Source organism: Bubalus bubalis, chromosome 11 (genome assembly GCF_019923935.1).
Source record: "Bubalus bubalis isolate 160015118507 breed Murrah chromosome 11, NDDB_SH_1, whole genome shotgun sequence".
NCBI classification, from domain to species: Eukaryota; Metazoa; Chordata; class Mammalia; order Artiodactyla; family Bovidae; genus Bubalus; species Bubalus bubalis.
This window is the reverse complement of record NC_059167.1, coordinates 1,380,196-1,398,091: the sequence shown is the minus strand read 5'-3', so window position 1 is coordinate 1,398,091 and position 17,896 is coordinate 1,380,196. Positions and strand designations below refer to the sequence as shown.

The following is a 17,896-nucleotide window of genomic DNA, read 5'->3' as shown; positions in this document are numbered from 1 at the left end:
TGTTTTATGTTTTCGATATTTTTGGCAGGGTGGCATGTGGGATCTGATGCTGAAGCTGAAACTCCAATACTTGGGCCACCTGATGCGAAGAGCTGACTCATTGGAAAAGACGCTGATGCTGGTAAAGACTGAAGGTGGGAGGAGAAGCGGACGACAGAGGATGAGATGGTTGGATGGCATCACCAATGAGATGGACATGAGATTGAGGGAACTCTGGGAGCTGGTGATGGACAGGGAGGCCTGGCGTGCTGCAGCCCATGGGGTCGCAAAGAGTCGGACACGACTGAGCGACTGAACTGAACTGAATGTGGGATCTTATCTCCCCAGCATTGGAAGGGGGTCTTAGCCCCTGGACAGCCGGGGAAGTCCCAGCTTTGTTTCTTTCTGATGTCCTGATGGATGTAATACATGAGGCTACAAACGCGGTGCAAGATGAGGACTTTAAAGACAACATTCGGCATTTTGACCAGATGTCACAAGTCATCAGGAAAAAAACAAACCACCAGATTTAGATGCTTCATGAGACAACGTCTCAGATGAGCAGATTAACTCCAGAGACCAAATTAGACGTGAAATGCCGGTGCAAAAGTGTATGTCAACCTCGCGGTTCCAAAGACTACTCCGGTTCCTGGAGAAGTTAAGGCAAGGTCTCAGTTTGATTTTGGCCTATTTAAACTTGTTTACATCTTCACAATTGCCTTTGACAGTAGAGGTCATTGTCTTAACTTGTTGACAATAACCTAATAACTGCGATTTAAACATTTTTTCCAAGTGAAAGTTCAACAAGGCCCGCGTCTCGCTCGTGAGAGAGCATCACCGCCCGTCCGTCCGCTCGCGCAGGCCCGGAGGGCGCAACCCGGTCCTCGCGAGATTTGGCCCCTGTCGGCTTCCGTGGCGCCCCCGGCAACTTCCGCCCTGACGCACCGCCCTGGCGGCGCACTTCCGGCGGCGGCGGCTGGAGCGGCCGGAGCAGGATGGTGAGTGACTAAGGGCTTCGGCTGGCCGTGGCGATGGGTGCAGGCGGCCCACGGCAAGAGAAGCCGGCCGCCGCTGGAGGCACCGGGTCTGCCTGCCCCGGTCTCCGGGGAGGCCTGAAGGCGCCTGCGGAGCGCGTTGAGGACCACGGCGGGCCGGCCGGCCTTTCCCCGGGCCCGGGGCTCGGCGCCGGGCGGGCCCCTGGGGCGGCGGGGCGGCGGAGTGGGCTGGCTTTGTCCCTTTCCAGCCGGGCGCTGCCCCTCGGCGCGGGGCGTTTCGGCCGAAGCCTCCTCGAGTCACCGGGCCAAGCGCCTCGGGGCCGCGCGGCAGAGGGGACGGTGGGAGCGGGTCGTAGGGGCCGCGCGGCCAGGGGGCGGTGGACAGGCGCCTCGGGGCGCTCGAGCGGACGGCCCCTCGGTGCCTCGCTTAGCTCGCGTTGGTTTCTTTGTTCCCGGGCTGATGCCGCTCATTGAGGGGTTTGGGGGTGCGGGGGGGGGTGTCCAGGCTGTGCTCTAGGCGCTGCATATACAGAGGACGGGCATGACTGAGCCAGTCTTTGTCTCTTGAAGCTTGCATTCTCTAGAAGGCAGGTTAAACAGAGAGAGAGGAAGGAGTATGTGATGCTATGTCGGGGCGGGATGGGGACGGGCGAGTGGCCTTTGCTTGCGGCAGCTCTGTAAGGGCGGGAGAGGTGGCCGTTTTACACAGGGTGTCAGCGAGCCTCGGTGAGGAGGGGAGGCCTGAGTCCAGTGAGGGGGAGCCTGTGCAGGTACCCGAGCAAGACTGGTCCTAGTAGGACTGGAAGGGCAAAAGGCCTGAGCGGGTGTACGTTTGGTCTGTATAGTGAGCAGCAGCAGGTCCCGCCGCAGACGCAAGCAGGTCCTGGAAGGACTTTTGGGTAGCAGTATTCTAGGCCTGACAAGCACATGGCAAGTACTTTCCCAGCCTTTGCTCGTTACCCTTCTCAGCAGTGCCTGGAGGCCACTGTTACTACCTCAGGGCCTGGGCGTGTGCTGCGATGCGCTAGTGACCCATGCAGTAGAGAAGCACGGATACAGGTGTCCAGTGGCCAGGACTGTGCTGTCTCTCCCACCAGCTTTGTGACAGCTGCCAAGTCACTGAGCCCTCAGCCTCGGTTCCTTATCTGTAAACCAGGGTAATGATGGTGGCAGCCCCGTAGGATCTGTTTGCTCAGCACAGCGCTTACTGTTTAGTATAATGCATGTAGTCACTCGAGGCTGAGAAACGTCGTGTAAATGCCCCCGACATGGAGGCGTTTGGGACTGCCTCGGGGAAGTGTCCTCCAGAGGGGCCAGACGTGGAGGGTCATGGGACAGGCACCTGGGAAAGGTTAATTGAAGCCAGTTTGCAAGGGCCAGGCATGCCAAGCTAGAGTTTGGACATTACGCCATAAATGCTAGGGAGCAGTTGAAGGTTTTTGAGGCGATTCAGAGGGTCAGCTTTTTGTTGTAGAAGGTAATATCCGAAAGGGTGAGGGAAGAGACTAGACCTGGAAACCTCAGTTGGGAGACAATCTTGTCCAATAAGATAAGGCAGCCTGGACAGAGCCAGAGATGGGGGGGACAGGAGAGGGGAGACCTGAACCAGGATGGATTTTAAACAGAGATGGGGAGGGGCGGAGACCTGAACCAGAAGGGATTTCGGAGCCCAGACTTGTTAAACAGCCCGAGGAGGTCCTGACCCTAACATTTCTTATTCGGCAATAACATTGTGTTGGTGAGTAGTACTGTGAGTCGTGCCGAAGTGGTTTTCGTCCGTTAAACACTTGCAGCAACATAGAGGAGCTGATGTCATCCCTGCTTTCCAGTTAGGACGCTAAGGCTCAGAGAGGTGACGCTGCTTCCCTGAGGTCACAGAGACTGTTAGGAATGAAGGCAGAATTCAGACCTGGATGCGTTTATTTCCACAGCCCGTGTTCTTAGGGCATTGCAGTCCCTCATCTAGAAAGTAGTAATAGTGAAACCTGCCTGGAAGAATTGTCTGGTGTAAATGTGATAGTGAAGGAAAATGTCTTGTTCAGACTTAGGCACGTAATAAACACACCACAGACACTAGCTGCCCCGGTCAACAGCACGTGTCCTGAGGGGTGTGAAGTGAAGTGAAGTGAAATCGCGTTGTGCAGTCGTGTCCAGCTCTTTGCGACCCCGTGGACTGTAGCCCGCCAGGCTCCTCTGTCCATGGGATTCTCCAGGCAAGAATACTGGAGTGGGTTACCATTTCCTTCTCCAGGGGATCTTCTCAACCCAGGGATCGAACCCGGGTCTCCCGCATTGGAGGCAGACGCTTTAACCTCGGAGCCAAATTGTTAAAGGCCTGTAACTTGGACGGCTTATTGCAATAAAACTAATTGTGTTTCCCCAAATTTCTCAGAGCCCTTAATTACCTTCTTCAGAAGAAAGTGCAAAGTTTTTAGAATCTTGCAAATGGGGAAATAGATTCGACCTTAATTCCTTTAGGGGGTTGTTTTGTCTTGATAGTGAAGCTGGTGATTTAACTTACAGGTGCCTATGTGGAAGTGATTTGAGGGGGCTTAGAGGGCCCTCTCGGAGAAGGCGATGGCACCCCACTCCAGTACTCTTGCCTGGAAAATCCCATGCACAGAGGAGCCTGGTAGGCTGCAGTCCATGGGGTCGCTAAGAGTCGGACATGACTGAGTGACTTCACTTTCACTTTTCACTTGCATGCATTGGAGAAGGAAATGGCAACCCACTCCAGTGTTCTTGCCTGGAGAATCCCAGGGACGGGGGAGCCTGGTGGGCTGCCGTCTATGGGGTCGCACAGAGTCGGACACAACTGAAGTGACTTAGCAGCAGAGGGCCCTCTAATGAAGTAAATTCACTATTGCTTATTTAAAATGCTGTTGTTTCTGAGACCTTGCTCTGTGTAAGACATTGTCCTATAACTGAAGGGTCTGTTTTAAAATCAGAAATCCTCCTGAACTTACTAATACACTAAGCTCTTGATAGCTTAAGGTGATTCAGCTTTTTAAATTGGGAAGAAGGACCTGCCTGAGTGCCCCAGACTTTAGGGATGGGTGCTATTTAAGCTGCCATGGAAAGGAGAGTCTCTTGGATCTTGGTGTGTCCTTAGTAAGGAGTCAGTGATTGACACACGATTGTTGAGTAGGTTTAATGACGGAGCTCTCATCATGGCCCAGTTACATACTCTTGGTGGCCTCAGCTGGGTAGTTTTATATTAGAAACTGTCCAGCTCTATACCTTCCCCTCAGGAAGGGATGGTCTCATGACACATTGTGCGTACACGCTGAGTCACTTCACTTGTGTCCAGCTCTTTGCGACCCCATGGACTGTAGGCTGCCAGAGTCCTCTGGCCATTGGATTTCCCAGGCATTCTCCATGGAGTGGGTTGCTGTGCCCTCCTCCAGGGGATCTTCCCAACCCAGGGATCGAACCTGTCTCCTGCATTGGCAGGCAGGCTCTTTACTATCAGCTCCATCTGTGAAGCCCTTATAACATATTACACCCTTTTCTTAATAGAGTTGTCCTCGATTTAAGGTGCAGTCTGTAGCAAAGTGCAGCACTGATCTACTAACAGCTTTTCAGGAAAAAAATTTTGCCACGTTAAATTTACACATTGACTGCAAGGTGTACCTTGAGTTCAGAAATGTTAAAATGAGGGGGAGTGTTGGTGTCTTAGAATCACAGGAGAATGAGGGTTTTTTGAAATGATGGTGTTCTAAATTTATGTTGTTGCTGCTTAGTCACTAAGTCATGTCTGACTCTCTCAGATCCTGTGGACTGTAGCCCACTAGCATCTTCTGTCCTTGGGATTTCCCAGTCATGAATACTGTAGTGGGTTGTTATTTCCTTCTCCAGGGGATCTTCCTGACTTAGGAGTTAGACATGCGTCTCCTGCATTACAGGTGGATTATTTACCGCTGAGCCACCAGGGAAACCCCCCTGAATTTTTTTAATGCTCTGCTTAAATTTTTTTTTTTCAGGGTCAAAGTCAGAGTGGTGGTCACGGTCCTGGAGGCGGCAAGAAGGATGACAAGGTAAATAAATGTGAAGCCAGATGTCTGTGATGTGAGTAAATTGTGGAAAATGTCAGCTCTCAGCTGAGAAGTTCTTTGGGAATTCAAACACCCTTTTCATGTTTTACAAAAGATTATTAATAGGTATTGAATTAATAATTTTTAGAGATGTAAAAGTAATAACATTCCAGAAGTGTTAAACTGTCTGTGATTTTAGTGTTTAACGTCTTTAGGTGTGAAAAGTTGTGTCAAATTATTTAACTCCGGCTTCTGGCATGTAACTTTGAACTCTGGCCTCTGTTCCTTATTGAATGATCTATTCAGTTCAGCCGCTCAGTCGTGTCTGACTCTGTGACACCATGGACTGCAGTACGCCAGGGTCCTTGTCCATCACCGACTCCCAGAGCTTGTTCAAACTCGTGTCCATCAAGTCAGTGATGCCATCCAACCATCTTATCCTCTATAGACCGTTTCTCCTCCTGCCTTCAATCTTTCCCAGCATCAGGGTCTTTTCCAATGAGTCAGTTCTTCACATCAGGTGGCCAAAGTACGGGAGTTTCAGCCTCAGCATCAGTCCTTCCAGTGAATATTCAGGACTGATTTCCTTTAGGATGGACTGGTTGGCTCTCCTTGAAGTCCAAGGGACTCTCAAGAGTCTTCTCCAACACCACAGGTCAAAAGCATCAATTCTTCGGCACTCAGCTTTCTTTATAGTTCAACGCTCACATCCATGCAGGACTACTGGAAAAACCATAGCTTTGACTAGACAGAGAGTGGTCAGCAGAGTAATATCTCTGCTGAATAGTCTATTAGTGTGTATTTTATATAAAAAAAAAAAGATAATTATGTTCACACATAAAAATTGAAAGAATGAAAAACAGATTTTCTTGTTTATTTTTTTTTTAAGGACAGTTTTTAATAACATCCTAAAAGGGAAAATTATATCACCTGTAAATAGATGACGGTCCTGCAGAACTACGTTTGGGTTTTAATATGATCTCTCTGATTTTTTTTTTTCCTATGCCGTTCTGAAAACCCAAGGACAAGAAAAAGAAATACGAACCTCCTGTACCAACTCGAGTTGGGAAAAAGAAGAAGAAGACAAAAGGACCAGATGCTGCCAGCAGACTGCCCCTGGGTAATGATGTGGCTCCAGTTCCCGGGGCGCCGCCTCTGCTCAGCGTAGAGGGCTGAGTGCGGACAGACAGGAAGTAGCGCGTGGTTGAAGCTCCAGGCCTGTGACTGTGTGTGGCATTCTCTCGGTTGGAATAAACGCTATGTTTTAGTTTTAACAGTATACAGAGGATACAACTGTGTCTCACTTCAGAAAAGTCCATTAATTTCCTTTAAATAAGCAGCTTCTCTAGGGTATTAGAGTACAGGGTTAGGGTAGAAAACTCAGGTTGAGCTTGGTTACCTTAGAGATACACTTATTTCATGAAAAAATGGAATGCCACTGTATTGGAACTCACAGCATGAGTTTATGCCCGAACATAAAATTTTTCAAGTCTTCCTGCTAAATAAGGAGTAAGACGCAGAACAGGCGGCAGACTCAGCCCGCCTCTCCGGCCTCGGCCTCTCACCCCCTGCATGTGGTTCATGCTCTGCCTCGAGCTTCGGGGCTCTGCTTCCCTCCGCTTAACACGTCCTTCTGCAGTCCTTCCACGGCCGCCTGCGCCTCGTCCCTGGAGACGTCAGCTCAGACGCCTCCACCGCCCTCATCTGCAGCCTGGACGAGCCTCTTCCAGCTTAAGTGCAGTAAACTGATTTTTAAAGCAGTGCTCAGTTAATAGTTGAGTCAGGCAGCTTAAATGTGCCATTGACCTGTTGTAGTGAATCAGTATGGTATTGATAAAGAAAAGGTCATCAGACCAGCAGAAGAGCATATAAAGTTCAAAACCAGAGTCGAGTTACGGGTAATTAGCATGTGGTGAAGGTGGCGTTTCTGTCTGTTCATCGCTCTCCCCTCTGCCTTTCTGCACGTGCTTACTTAAGGTCACTAAACTGCATTTCTCAGAGTCTGTCCAACTAAAAATAAGCTTATTTTAACTGTTAACTTCCCCCCTCCAAGGGTGAACTGAATTAACTGCAAACTTCAGGCTCCAAGTATAACGAGACTGTTTTTTCCATTACAGTGACGCCTCACACTCAGTGCCGGTTAAAGCTGCTGAAGCTGGAGAGAATTAAAGACTATCTTCTCATGGAGGAGGAGTTCATTAGAAACCAGGAGCAGATGAAGCCCTTAGAAGAAAAGCAAGAGGTAAATCGACAAATTATTATAACTTGTTTCTTTTACAAATTCTATTTAGAACTGAGAACTAAATAGCTGAACCTTTCAGGCTTTAATGAATTATTATTTAGCTGTCTTTTAAAAGCACCAACTGCGTTTAAGTCAAATGAACTGTCCGCGCCGTCTGCTTTTTAGTCTGAGCCACTCTTTCTTGGGCTGCTCTCACGTAGGAGGAGAGGTCAAAGGTGGATGACCTGCGGGGGACGCCGATGTCGGTGGGGACCCTGGAGGAGATCATCGATGACAACCACGCCATCGTGTCCACATCTGTGGGCTCGGAGCACTACGTCAGCATCCTCTCGTTCGTAGACAAGGACCTGCTGGAGCCCGGCTGCTCTGTGCTGCTCAACCACAAGGTCAGGCGTTGCGTGGGGCGCTTCCCCTCAGAAGGGGAAGGGCGCTTCCCCGCTTCCCCTCCCGTGGAGCCGGCGCCGGAGCACGGCTGCGGGCAGGGCGGGTTCTGTGGCTGCCACCCCAGTGCGAACAGAGGCGGCGCACGTCAGGACCCGGCGGTGAGAACCCTGCTCCCTCGCAGGTGCACGCGGTGATCGGGGTGCTGATGGACGACACGGACCCCTTGGTCACGGTGATGAAGGTGGAAAAGGCGCCCCAAGAGACCTACGCCGACATCGGGGGGCTGGACAACCAAATCCAGGAAATCAAGGTACGTCCGGGAACCCGCCCTGGGTTAGCCCTCGCTGCTCCCTGCCGCCTCGTGCGGGCGTCTCGCGTGTTTTCTGCTTTTGCTTTGTTCTGGGCTGCCTTGGATCTTTGCTGCTGTGCCAGGCAGGGCTCTCTCATTGTGGCAAACACGGCTGCTCCGTGGCGGCGCGGGGGCCTCTCACTGTGGTGGCTGCTCCTGGCGAGGGCCCTGGAGCGGGCGGGCTGCAGTATCTGTGACACGTGGGCTTGGTTGCCCCTTAGCACGTGGAATCTTACTGGAGCAGGGATCGAACTTGTGCCCTCTGCGTTGGCAGGCAGGTTCTTAACCACTGGGCCACCAGGGAAGTCCTGTTTTTTCTTTATTGATCAGACCAGTAACTGACCCAGAGCTGGCCAACGGCGGTATTTTGTGTTGCTAATACTGAGTTAGGTAACAGAAGTAAGAATAAATTGTATGATAGTTCTTACAGCAGCTGCAGCTTAACACACTTCATATGTAACACTCAGTAACACACTTCATATGTAACACTCCTTCATATGTAACACTCAGTAACACACTTCATATGTAACACTCAGTAACACACTTCATATGTAACACTCAGTAACACACTTCATATGTAACACTCAGTAACACACTTCATATGTAACACTCAGTAACACACTTCATATGTAACACTCAGTAACACACTTCATATGTAACACTCAGTAACACACTTCATATGTAACACTCAGTAACACACTTCATATGTAACACTCAGTAACACACTTCATATGTAACACTCAGTAACACACTTCATATGTAACACTCAGTAACACACTTCATATGTAACACTCAGTAACACACTTCATATGTAACACTCAGTGACCATCTGTGTGAATATGTTTCCAGTTGGTTGACTCCAGCTGCGGCTACACAGAAAGCCCAGGTGGTGTCTGGGGCAGGGCGGCGCACAGTGCTCGGCTAGACCGTGGTCCCGGCCCTGGGCGGGGGCGCACGGCGCTCGGCTAGACCGTGGTCCCGGCCCTGGGCGGGGGCGCACGGGGCGGCCCTCTGCGGGCTTTTCGGCCTTCAGAGCCGTCACAGCGCCCCAGGGGCTCAGGCAGCGGGGAGGAGCCGTCCTGTCTTGAGGTGGGACAGCAGCAGGAAGCCTCGCTCGCTGCAGTCCCATTGGAAGTGTGGATCCACGCTTTATAGTCCTTCCCTCGGCAAGGGCGAGTGTCCCTGTTACATGTCACTCGGCCGACTCTCGGGAAATTGGGTGTGTCAGGGAGACGGGAGGGCACCGGGAGCCCCGTGGGACCGAGGTCCTCTGCGCCGTGGCCTGGCTGCCGCTGGGGTGAGCATTGTCTCTAACAACAACAGTGGAAATGTTAGCTTGTTTTTGTTGCAACTGAGACACACCCTTGACGCCAGTGAGTGGACAGGACACGTTTCAGCAGGAAAGCCTGTCATCTCTACCCTGTGTTTGTTTTGTAGGAATCCGTGGAGCTTCCTCTCACTCATCCTGAATACTACGAAGAGATGGGGATCAAGCCCCCTAAGGGGGTCATTCTCTATGGTCCGCCCGGCACAGGTGTGTGTGCTCTGCGTTGGTCGCTTTCCAGGCACTGAGCTCGTTCCTTGAGTGGCAGCATTAGCTGGTTATAACCACTTGGCCGTTGAGCGAGGGGGCCTCAAGTCCTTAGTTTAAAGATGTGCTCCGAGTGACCCTGGACGTGTGGGTGAGCAGCCCCGTTGGAAGCGCGCTTGTCACGTGAAGGCGTCGTGCTGTCGTGCTGAGAGCTGAGCTGTCTCGGCTCGTGACTGCGGGCCTCACGGGGTTAATATGTTGACGATCGTAGGAGTCACACTAGAAAGGAGACCCCAGGAGACACCCCCCAAAAGTGCCTGCTCAGTGTGAGCGCACGTCCAGACCCCCAGCACTCCTGTGGTGTACTCAGACGTGCGAGATGCCCATGTTGCAAAATAGTGCTTTTCAGTACCAAGAGTAACGTAAGTCCACTGAAAATAGTTTGTAAGAAAAACTGGAAACAGTGCTCCACCTTGGCCATGTATTGGCATCCCCGTGGGAGCTTTAGAGGGCGCCGATGTCTGCTCCCTTCCCTGAGGACCCCGACCACGTGCGGAGCGTGGCCGGTCTCGGCAGAGGTGCGGGCCCACGGTGACCGCGCTCCTGTGCCGCTGAGATCAGTGCACTCTCCCAGGCTGTTGGCGACTGAGGATCACGTCGGATGAGTGAATGGGCAAAGATAAAAACGCACGTACGTCCTTGGTTCATTAGGCACTGGGCTGACCTCAGTAAGTTGTGTAGTTCAGGGCTTAGTAAATTCACTGCTCTGTGAACTCCAGAGGAAGGGAGGTCGTTTGATGGAGTGAACTGAGCCGTGTTCCCAGGAGGATCTGTATTGAGGACCGCCCACGGGCAGGGACAGGGCGACGCTGTGCTGAGGCGGGGAGCTGCTGCAGCCTCTTTGCCCAGGAAAGGAGGTTTCAGGAGAGGCCAGCGACACTTGGGGGTCCCCCTGCTCGCTGAACATCCTGGCAGCCATGCTTGGCTGCGTCTGGACCAGAAGGTCTCGTCCACTTAGGAGGTCCTTCTGGTCTCTGCCTGCCGCCCTTAGCGGACGCCCTCGGGGAGTAGTCCAGCCCTTTCATAAGCATCTGAAGCTTCTGCCCGACAGAGGAGCTCACTGCCTCGCCTTGTCGCAGAGCTTAGATCTCTGTCCCCCTCACCACTGGCCCAGAATCCCGTGTGTCCCTGGCCAGCCCCCTCCCCCACACGGGCCCGAGGGTGGCCCTCTCCAGCTCTCGCCATCCCAGGGCCGAGGTCTCACGCTCTGACGTTCTCGGGGTGGGTGCCCTTGCTGACTCTGGTTCTCGACTTGAGAGAGAAGTGTCAGGGCTGCCCTGAGAGCAGTGAGGAGCGTCCCACGAGGGCGCAGCACAGACAGGGAGCTTCCGGCAGCGCTCAGTCGTGGGCTTCGTCAGGAGCTGGTCCTGGCTCGGCGCCCAGAGCCTGGGGACGCCCGCAGGTGGCCCCGGGGCACAGCAGGCCTGCTCAGGAGCGCGCTTTGTCCTCCGGTCAAGCCTGGTGCTCCCCGGCCTTTTTTCAGCACTGATAGTTTCGTAGGAATTGAATTTGGTTCTCTAACCCTAGTTGAATGGGGTCAGGTGAATATTATATGCAACTTTGAGTACCTTGCAGTAAAAGTATTTTCTGACATTATCATGATGACAGTTAAAAATAATCAAAATATGTATTTCAATTTTTTTTAATTTCCTTGTCTGCTTTGAGAACATGCTTTTCATAGAGGGATCCACCCATTCTTCATGTCTTTTAAGGTGGTAATGAGAGTTCTAAAGTTAAAACAGCACTTCAGGTTTTTTCCCCTTTCTTTTTCAATCTAAAATAGGGAAAACCTTATTAGCCAAAGCAGTGGCGAACCAGACCTCGGCCACCTTCCTGCGAGTGGTCGGCTCTGAACTCATTCAGAAGTACCTGGGCGACGGCCCCAAGCTCGTTCGGGAACTGTTTCGAGTCGCTGAAGAACACGCACCATCCATCGTCTTTATTGATGAAATTGATGCTATTGGGACGAAAAGGTAGACTTTCCCTTCCCTCTTCTGTGTCACTAAGGGGTAGGCACGGTGCCGCTCTGCTCTGAGAACGAGGACCGTGGGCAGGCCCCGCAGGGGCTGCGTGCTGGCTTGCCGCGGTCCCTGTGCCGCTCCCCACGTACCGGGCAACGACTCCCCGTCAGTGGATTCGGTCCGTCCGCAGCCGTGCCGTGAGTGCCAGCTCAGAGCCCGGCACCCTCTGGACTCTGGAGAGAGCGGTAAAGATGGGTCTCTGCCTCGAGGAGCTCACATGTGGAGACTGAATAAAAAGGATACAATTTCAGGCATGAAAATGGCCACAGAGAAGATACTGTGGGGTGCAGCTTGGGCTCTGGGCAGGTGGGACCCACGGGTGGAGACAGCCGTGTCCCGAGTGCCTCCACCAGCCAGGCCGTGGGGTCCTCATGTCCCCCTGGCTTCTTCTCCAGGTACGACTCCAACTCAGGCGGGGAGAGGGAGATTCAGCGAACGATGCTGGAGCTGCTGAACCAGCTGGACGGCTTTGACTCAAGGGGAGACGTGAAAGTCATCATGGCCACAAACCGGATAGAGACGCTGGACCCCGCCCTCATCAGACCAGGTCACGCTGCACCGGCCCCATCGCGGGGAGCGAACGCGCTCAGTGGATTTGTGTTTCTAAAGGGCACTTTGGGGAGGATGGTTACCAGGTGATGGGTGCAAAGGTAAATACCGCCTTGAACCTTGAGGAACTTACCAAACTGTGTCCACTTAGAGAATGCTAAGTGGATTGTGATGTACTCTGTGTAGCCTGACCTTTTTTAGCCTCAAGACGCTTTTTAAGATTTGGCACAGGATGCTGTGTGACTGAGATCACTCATGTGAGACGGAGGCCTCTCAGCCAGGGCCGGGCGCCAGGCCGTAACTGCAAACCTTGTGTGCCCACAGGCCGCATCGACAGGAAGATTGAGTTCCCCCTGCCCGACGAAAAGACCAAGAAGCGCATCTTCCAGATCCACACGAGCAGGATGACGCTGGCCGACGACGTGACCCTGGACGACTTGATCATGGCTAAAGACGACCTCTCTGGTGCCGACATCAAGGTGAGGAGCTGGGCTGGGTTTTACCTGTTTTATCCCATGTTCCCAGACGCCGAGGGGGCCGGGCGCAGCAGCCGTGACTGGGCACAGCCTGCTCCCTGCACGGGCACCGATATTGGTCCCGCTGCCTGCGCTGAACTGCGTCTCATTGGCATCTGTGGAACTAGGCTGGTCTCACCGGGGGAGGAAGGTAAAATTATTTAAGATCTTAACTTTTTATTTAGAAAGATTTTTCAAGCCTTCAGAAAAGTTGCAACGTGGTGAACCCCGTACGCTCCTCCCCTCACTTCCTAGGTGTCACCTTCGACTCGTCTTTCATGGGCAGAAACACACTGCTCCACATCACTCCAAGTAGAGGTGCTAGAGGCCATAGCCAGAGAGAGTCTGCAGAGCCAGGACCGTGTTTCTCTCACATCACGTTGCTTGGGTTCTTGTTTTACTTTTGGCAAGTGATTATTGAAAAAGTGAATATATTTGAATATATACTGTCTGAAACTTGTAAATATTTAACCAGAATACATGTTCTCAAGACTGTAGGTAAATGAAATGGATGTCACTGTATGTGGCCGCTAAGTTTATGGATATCATTTTTTCTCTTTCTTAGGATTATTCCCTTTAACCAAAGCGGAGCGTTGAGGATTTACTGACCTGCCAGGCTATACAGCTAGTTAGAACCTAAGACAGGCCTCTTCCTTAATGAAATACTCCCAGGTTAAGCCACCTCAGGTCCTTGGAGAAAATAATTAGAATGCTTGAAACATTCAAGTTTGATAAAAATTTGTGTTTGGCCTGGATGCCAACACCAGATTTCAAAATAGTGCTGTCTTAACTGTTAGAATAAAAAGTATTTTCCGCTCTGAATGCATTGTTCTTTCCTACAGGCAATCTGTACAGAAGCTGGTCTGATGGCCTTGAGAGAGCGCAGAATGAAAGTAACAAATGAAGACTTCAAAAAGTCGAAGGAAAATGTTCTTTATAAAAAACAGGAGGGCACCCCAGAGGGGCTCTATCTCTAGTAGACCAGAGTTGCCTTCCAGGAGAGGCTGGGAGGGCCCTGGCCGCTGGAGGGGTGGGGTTGGGAGGGAGGCTGCCTGCCTGGGTGCCCGTGTGCTCACTGGCCACGGTTGGCAGAGCGTTTCGTGTCCCTCCCGAGCGCAGCGTGTAGGGGCCTGGCAGGCTGCCTGCGCCCCAATAAAGCGTGCTTTCTCTAACACGGAGTCCTGTCCACACGCTGGGTGCTCGGCCGGAGGAGTGGGTGGGCCCAGGTGTGGGGAAGCCTCTGGGGACCCGGGCACTGCAGACTGGGTCCCTGCTGCCCCCAAGGCACTGCGCCTAGCCGGCAGCAGCTCTAAAACAGCGGCTGCTTGCTCGTGAGCACATGGCCAACCACCTCTGCTGTGGAGCCAACAAAGGCTGCTACCTCCCGGCCAGGGCTGCCCTTGGAGGGTCCAGGGCAGGAAGGAGGGGCTGGTGCTGCTGAGACAGGGGGTTCCCAACAGAATTTCAAAGGGGCAGGGCTGAAGACCCCCAGGGCAGCCCTGTGGAGGTCAGCGCGCCCCCCCACCCACCATGAGACTAAAGAAGCACCTGCGCCGCCCCTCGCCTGGCTCCCTCTGCCCTGCGCTCTCCTCCGTTCAGCCTCAGAGCCCCGAGACCCGCTGCAGAATGCGCCCCTTCTCCCCTGCCGGTGTCTGTCCATTTCTAGCCCAGGTTCCACAACACCCGCTTTTCTGGATGAGGGGCCAAGGAAATTCACTTTTCAGCAGTTCTAGAGAGCATGATTTAATAAGAAACGCAATGCAGAGAAGTTCGCTGTGTTTAAAAAAGCAGGACCTCGGAGAAGAAAAAGCATTTCCGCTCCGTCGGGTGTTGATCACCGCTCCTGGAAATCGGACGAGCGCAGCTGACGCGGCCGGAAGCGAACGTTCGCCGTCTCTGAGGCAGAGACGAGTTTGCTGGGGAGGAGCAGGCCGCGCTCCCCTGCAGCGGGGTCCTTGTTTGTTCAGTCCCCTGACTCAGTCCTCCTAGAGCCCATCTGACTCAGCAGGGCCGGGTGGGCCCAGGGTCTCCAGGCGCACGAGCTTCCGGCGACGCTGGCTGCCGGGTCCGCAGGCGAAACGTCCGCGAGTGGAGCTCGGGGAACAGGAAGGACACGTGTGACGCAGCTGAGAACTCCAAGCTTTACACGACTCCCAGCTGCTCTAGTCTGAAGAAACGGGCAGAATGGGCTCACCAGCCACAGGGCGGAGGGCCTGGTGAGTAACCAGACCTTTCGTTGGACTGCAAGAGCCAGGAGACTTGGCAGGATCCCCAAGGACGCCCACAGAAGAACCTTCACCCGGGATGGGCAGGGGAGAGTGGACCAGAAGGACCCACATGAGCCATGACAGCTTTGGCATGATCCTTGACTGTGCACGCATACACACACACTCACATGTATCGTGTGCAGAACAGCTTTGTGTCATTTGCACGTGCAAAACTGTGCAAGAGGTGAGACTGACAGCCCAGACACGCGCGTCAGGGAGGACCCTTCAGGGCACAGGTCTGGGCACGCGCGTGCCCGTGTCCCGGGGCTGGTCCCTGCCCCCAGAGCGGCGTCTAGTCCTCCAGCAGCAGCTCCAGCTCCTCCAGCGGCAGGCGCACCCGCAGCTCCTTCTCCGTCATCAGGTCCACGACCTCCTGCATCTCGTCGGGGAAGTACTCCACGGCGTCCATGTACAGCGCCTGAGCGGGGCGACGCCGGTCAGCGGGCGCCTCCCTGGCCCCGCCCCCTTCCCGCCCTAACTCGGGGGCACCTTAGTGAGCCCCAGGGGTCACGGGAGCGGGGCCTCTCTCCAAGGTGGGGCGGGAAGCTGCGGTGGTCCCCACCTGTCTGCTGAGTGTCCCCAGACCCAGGCGCTGCAGGCCGAGTTGGACGTGGGTCCCGACGCGCTTGGCCTCTGGGCTGGGCTTTGGCAACTGCTGGGAACCAGCTGCCCCCAGTCGCGCCCCCAGGACAGGAAACAAGACCCTCGGGCTGCAGGGGGCCAGAGGAAGCCCTGGGGGGCCGGGCCCAGGCACAGACCGGATGAGGCCTGGCAGGAAGGTCCCTGAGAATCCAGAGACCGGGGCCTGCAGAACTCACCTTTGCCCAAGGACAATTCTGCAGTGCTTTGTAGAACACGCCTTTGCTTCTTTCTTTATTTCCTAAGGAAACCTAAAGCAAGGGGGAAAAATAAAAAACTGAGGGGCTGAAACATTCATCTAAGGCCACTGACCCGCACGGGGCCCCAGTACACGGGCTGCGGGGCATCCACGTGCCTAGGGGCGCCCTCGGGGCCTCTGCTGTGTCCCGCGGGCCTGGACTGGACCTTGAACACTGATGACCTGTCTTCATCTCCTCCTTTTCCGCGGGCCATCACACCTGGTGTTCCCAAGCGTGCGGAGAATGAGGGTGGTGACAGAGAAAAGGCTTGCTTTAACACTAGCCATTTTCTGAAAACTGTCTTACAGAAATGAGATAACCAGGATTAACTGAATCAATAACCTTGTCAAGAGCAAATTTTTGATCAGGAATTTCAGTCTGAGAGTGTGCAAATATTCACATTTCTACTCTGCTGCTAAGTCACTTCAGTCGTGTCCGACTCTGTGCGACCCCATAGATGGCAGCCCACCAGGCTCTCCCATCCCTGGGATTCTCCACGCAAGAACACTTGAGTGGGTTGCCATTTCCTTCTCCAATGCATGAAAGAGAAAAGTGAAAGTGAAGTCGCTCAGTCGTGTCTGACTCTTAGCGACCCCATGGACTGCAGCCCACCAGGCTCCTCTGTCCATGGGATTTTCCAGGCACGAGTACTGGAGGGGGGTGCCATTGCCTTCTCCACATTTCTACTCTAAGCACGTTTTTATACAATGCGTGTGTGCTAAGTAGCTTCAGTTGTGTCTGACTGTGACCCCATGGACTGTAGCCTTCAGGCTCCACTGTCCACGGGATTCTCCAGCCAAGAACACTGGAGCGGGCTTCCATGCTCTCCTCCAGGGGGTCTCCCCGCCCAGGGACGGGCCCCTGTCTCGTCCCTCCTGCCTGGCAGGCCGGTTCACCGCTGGTGCCGCCTGGGAAGTGTTCACACAGCACTAAGCTATGAAGTCTTGGTCTCAACTCAGAGGCGCTCTTCCCACACCTGCTGCGGATGCTGGCGCGGCAGGCAGTCTCCGTCCACCCCCTCCCCCGCCAGCCTCTCCCAAGTCCCAGGAAGGGGCCAGCCCCTTCCCCGGGAGTCACAGCCTCCCAGGCAGCTCCCTGGGTGGGCGCTCACAGCCGTGAGTGGGCACAAGCTGAGCTCACGGAGCTGAAGTCTGCTCCTAGGGCTGCCCACCTGCCTCCCTGAGACGTCCTGTTCCCACAGGAGTGTGTGTGAGTGGCCGCCCAGCGGGCAGGGAGCAGGCAGGGCTGTGACCGACTCCCTGGAAGCATGGCTGATGGCTTCAGCAGCTCCCCCCATGGCTCAGGGCCTCCATCCAGCAAGGCTGGCCTCGCCTCCCACGCAGATCCTCCAGGTGGACACCCTGTCGGGGAGCCCATCCCCTTGGGCTGTACCAGCATCCCTGGTCAGCTCCAGACAGGGCTCACCCCTTACCCCGGGACTCCCGGCTCCCTCCCAGGCTGTTCTGAGGCTGGACTCGGAAGGGAGCCCTGAGAGCCACTGTGGGCTGCCCGCCCGCAATGCCAGGGCCCTGCGGTGTCTGCTGCCAGAACAGTGACCACACTGAAGGCTTGGTTTGTTCTTGAAATATCGTGTTAGTGGACTTTCTCCACCACTGCCTTTGTGAGACGCTCAGATAACCCTGGAATCCAGCAAATCCAGACAGAAGCTGCCCAAGCCTCACACAAGAACTGCCCTCTGCTGGATCCTCCATCTGCTGGCCCCTGGAAAAGGCCTTTGCTGTATCAGGCGTCACATGGTAAACGCCAGGTGAAACCGAGACGGTGACTGTTCCTCCGGGGAGCAGAGCCACAGCCTCTCCAGGGCCCCACGGCACCTGCCAGCCAGGCCCTCCCAGCCGACGCCTCACATTTTGGCTCTAATTTGATTTTTCTCACTGCTTTTGCCAAAGTGTTAGGAGCCCACCCAGACGCCTCAGGAACTGGTGGGGGAAATCACTGCACAGTTAATTCTTGGTCTGATGCTCATCTTTCCAAAAAGATAAGACATTCCCTAACGGCCTCAATCTTTTTTTTCCAAGTCAACAAGCACTTTTCTGTCTACAGTCCAACCAGATCATGGCAGCTCCTCAGT

General features: G+C 54.0%; 2 protein-coding genes across 3 annotated transcripts in view; one reads left to right on the top strand and one right to left on the bottom strand.

Moving 5' to 3' along the window:
* The first annotated feature begins 872 nt into the window (after nucleotides 1-872).
* Nucleotides 873-13,831, top strand: PSMC1 (proteasome 26S subunit, ATPase 1). The gene is made up of 11 exons (XM_006042256.4): nucleotides 873-977; nucleotides 4,958-5,011; nucleotides 6,032-6,128; nucleotides 7,126-7,250; nucleotides 7,451-7,636; nucleotides 7,816-7,944; nucleotides 9,421-9,517; nucleotides 11,358-11,547; nucleotides 11,991-12,142; nucleotides 12,469-12,623; nucleotides 13,502-13,831. Exons 1-11 carry the CDS (start codon nucleotides 975-977, stop codon nucleotides 13,634-13,636), a joined length of 1,323 nt encoding a protein of 440 aa, XP_006042318.3. The 5' UTR covers nucleotides 873-974; the 3' UTR covers nucleotides 13,637-13,831.
* Nucleotides 13,832-14,390: 559 nt separating this feature from the next.
* NRDE2 (NRDE-2, necessary for RNA interference, domain containing) overlaps nucleotides 14,391-17,896 on the bottom strand; it is a 47,816-nt gene continuing 44,310 nt past the window's right edge. For both annotated transcript variants that reach the window (XM_006042254.4, XM_006042255.4), the window contains 2 exons: nucleotides 15,745-15,816; nucleotides 14,391-15,344 (listed from right to left, as the gene is read on the bottom strand). In XM_006042254.4, the coding sequence (XP_006042316.4) occupies nucleotides 15,219-15,344; nucleotides 15,745-15,816 (198 nt within the window). In that variant the 3' untranslated portion in view covers nucleotides 14,391-15,218. The remainder of the gene's footprint in view (nucleotides 15,345-15,744; nucleotides 15,817-17,896) is intronic.

Excerpts from the sequence above, each read along its gene's own strand:
- PSMC1 (XM_006042256.4), top strand. Across the intron at positions 5,012-6,031 it reads GCGGCAAGAAGGATGACAAG|GACAAGAAAAAGAAATACGA; the intron begins GTAAATAAATGT and ends TGAAAACCCAAG. Across the intron at positions 7,637-7,815 it reads CTGTGCTGCTCAACCACAAG|GTGCACGCGGTGATCGGGGT; the intron begins GTCAGGCGTTGC and ends GCTCCCTCGCAG.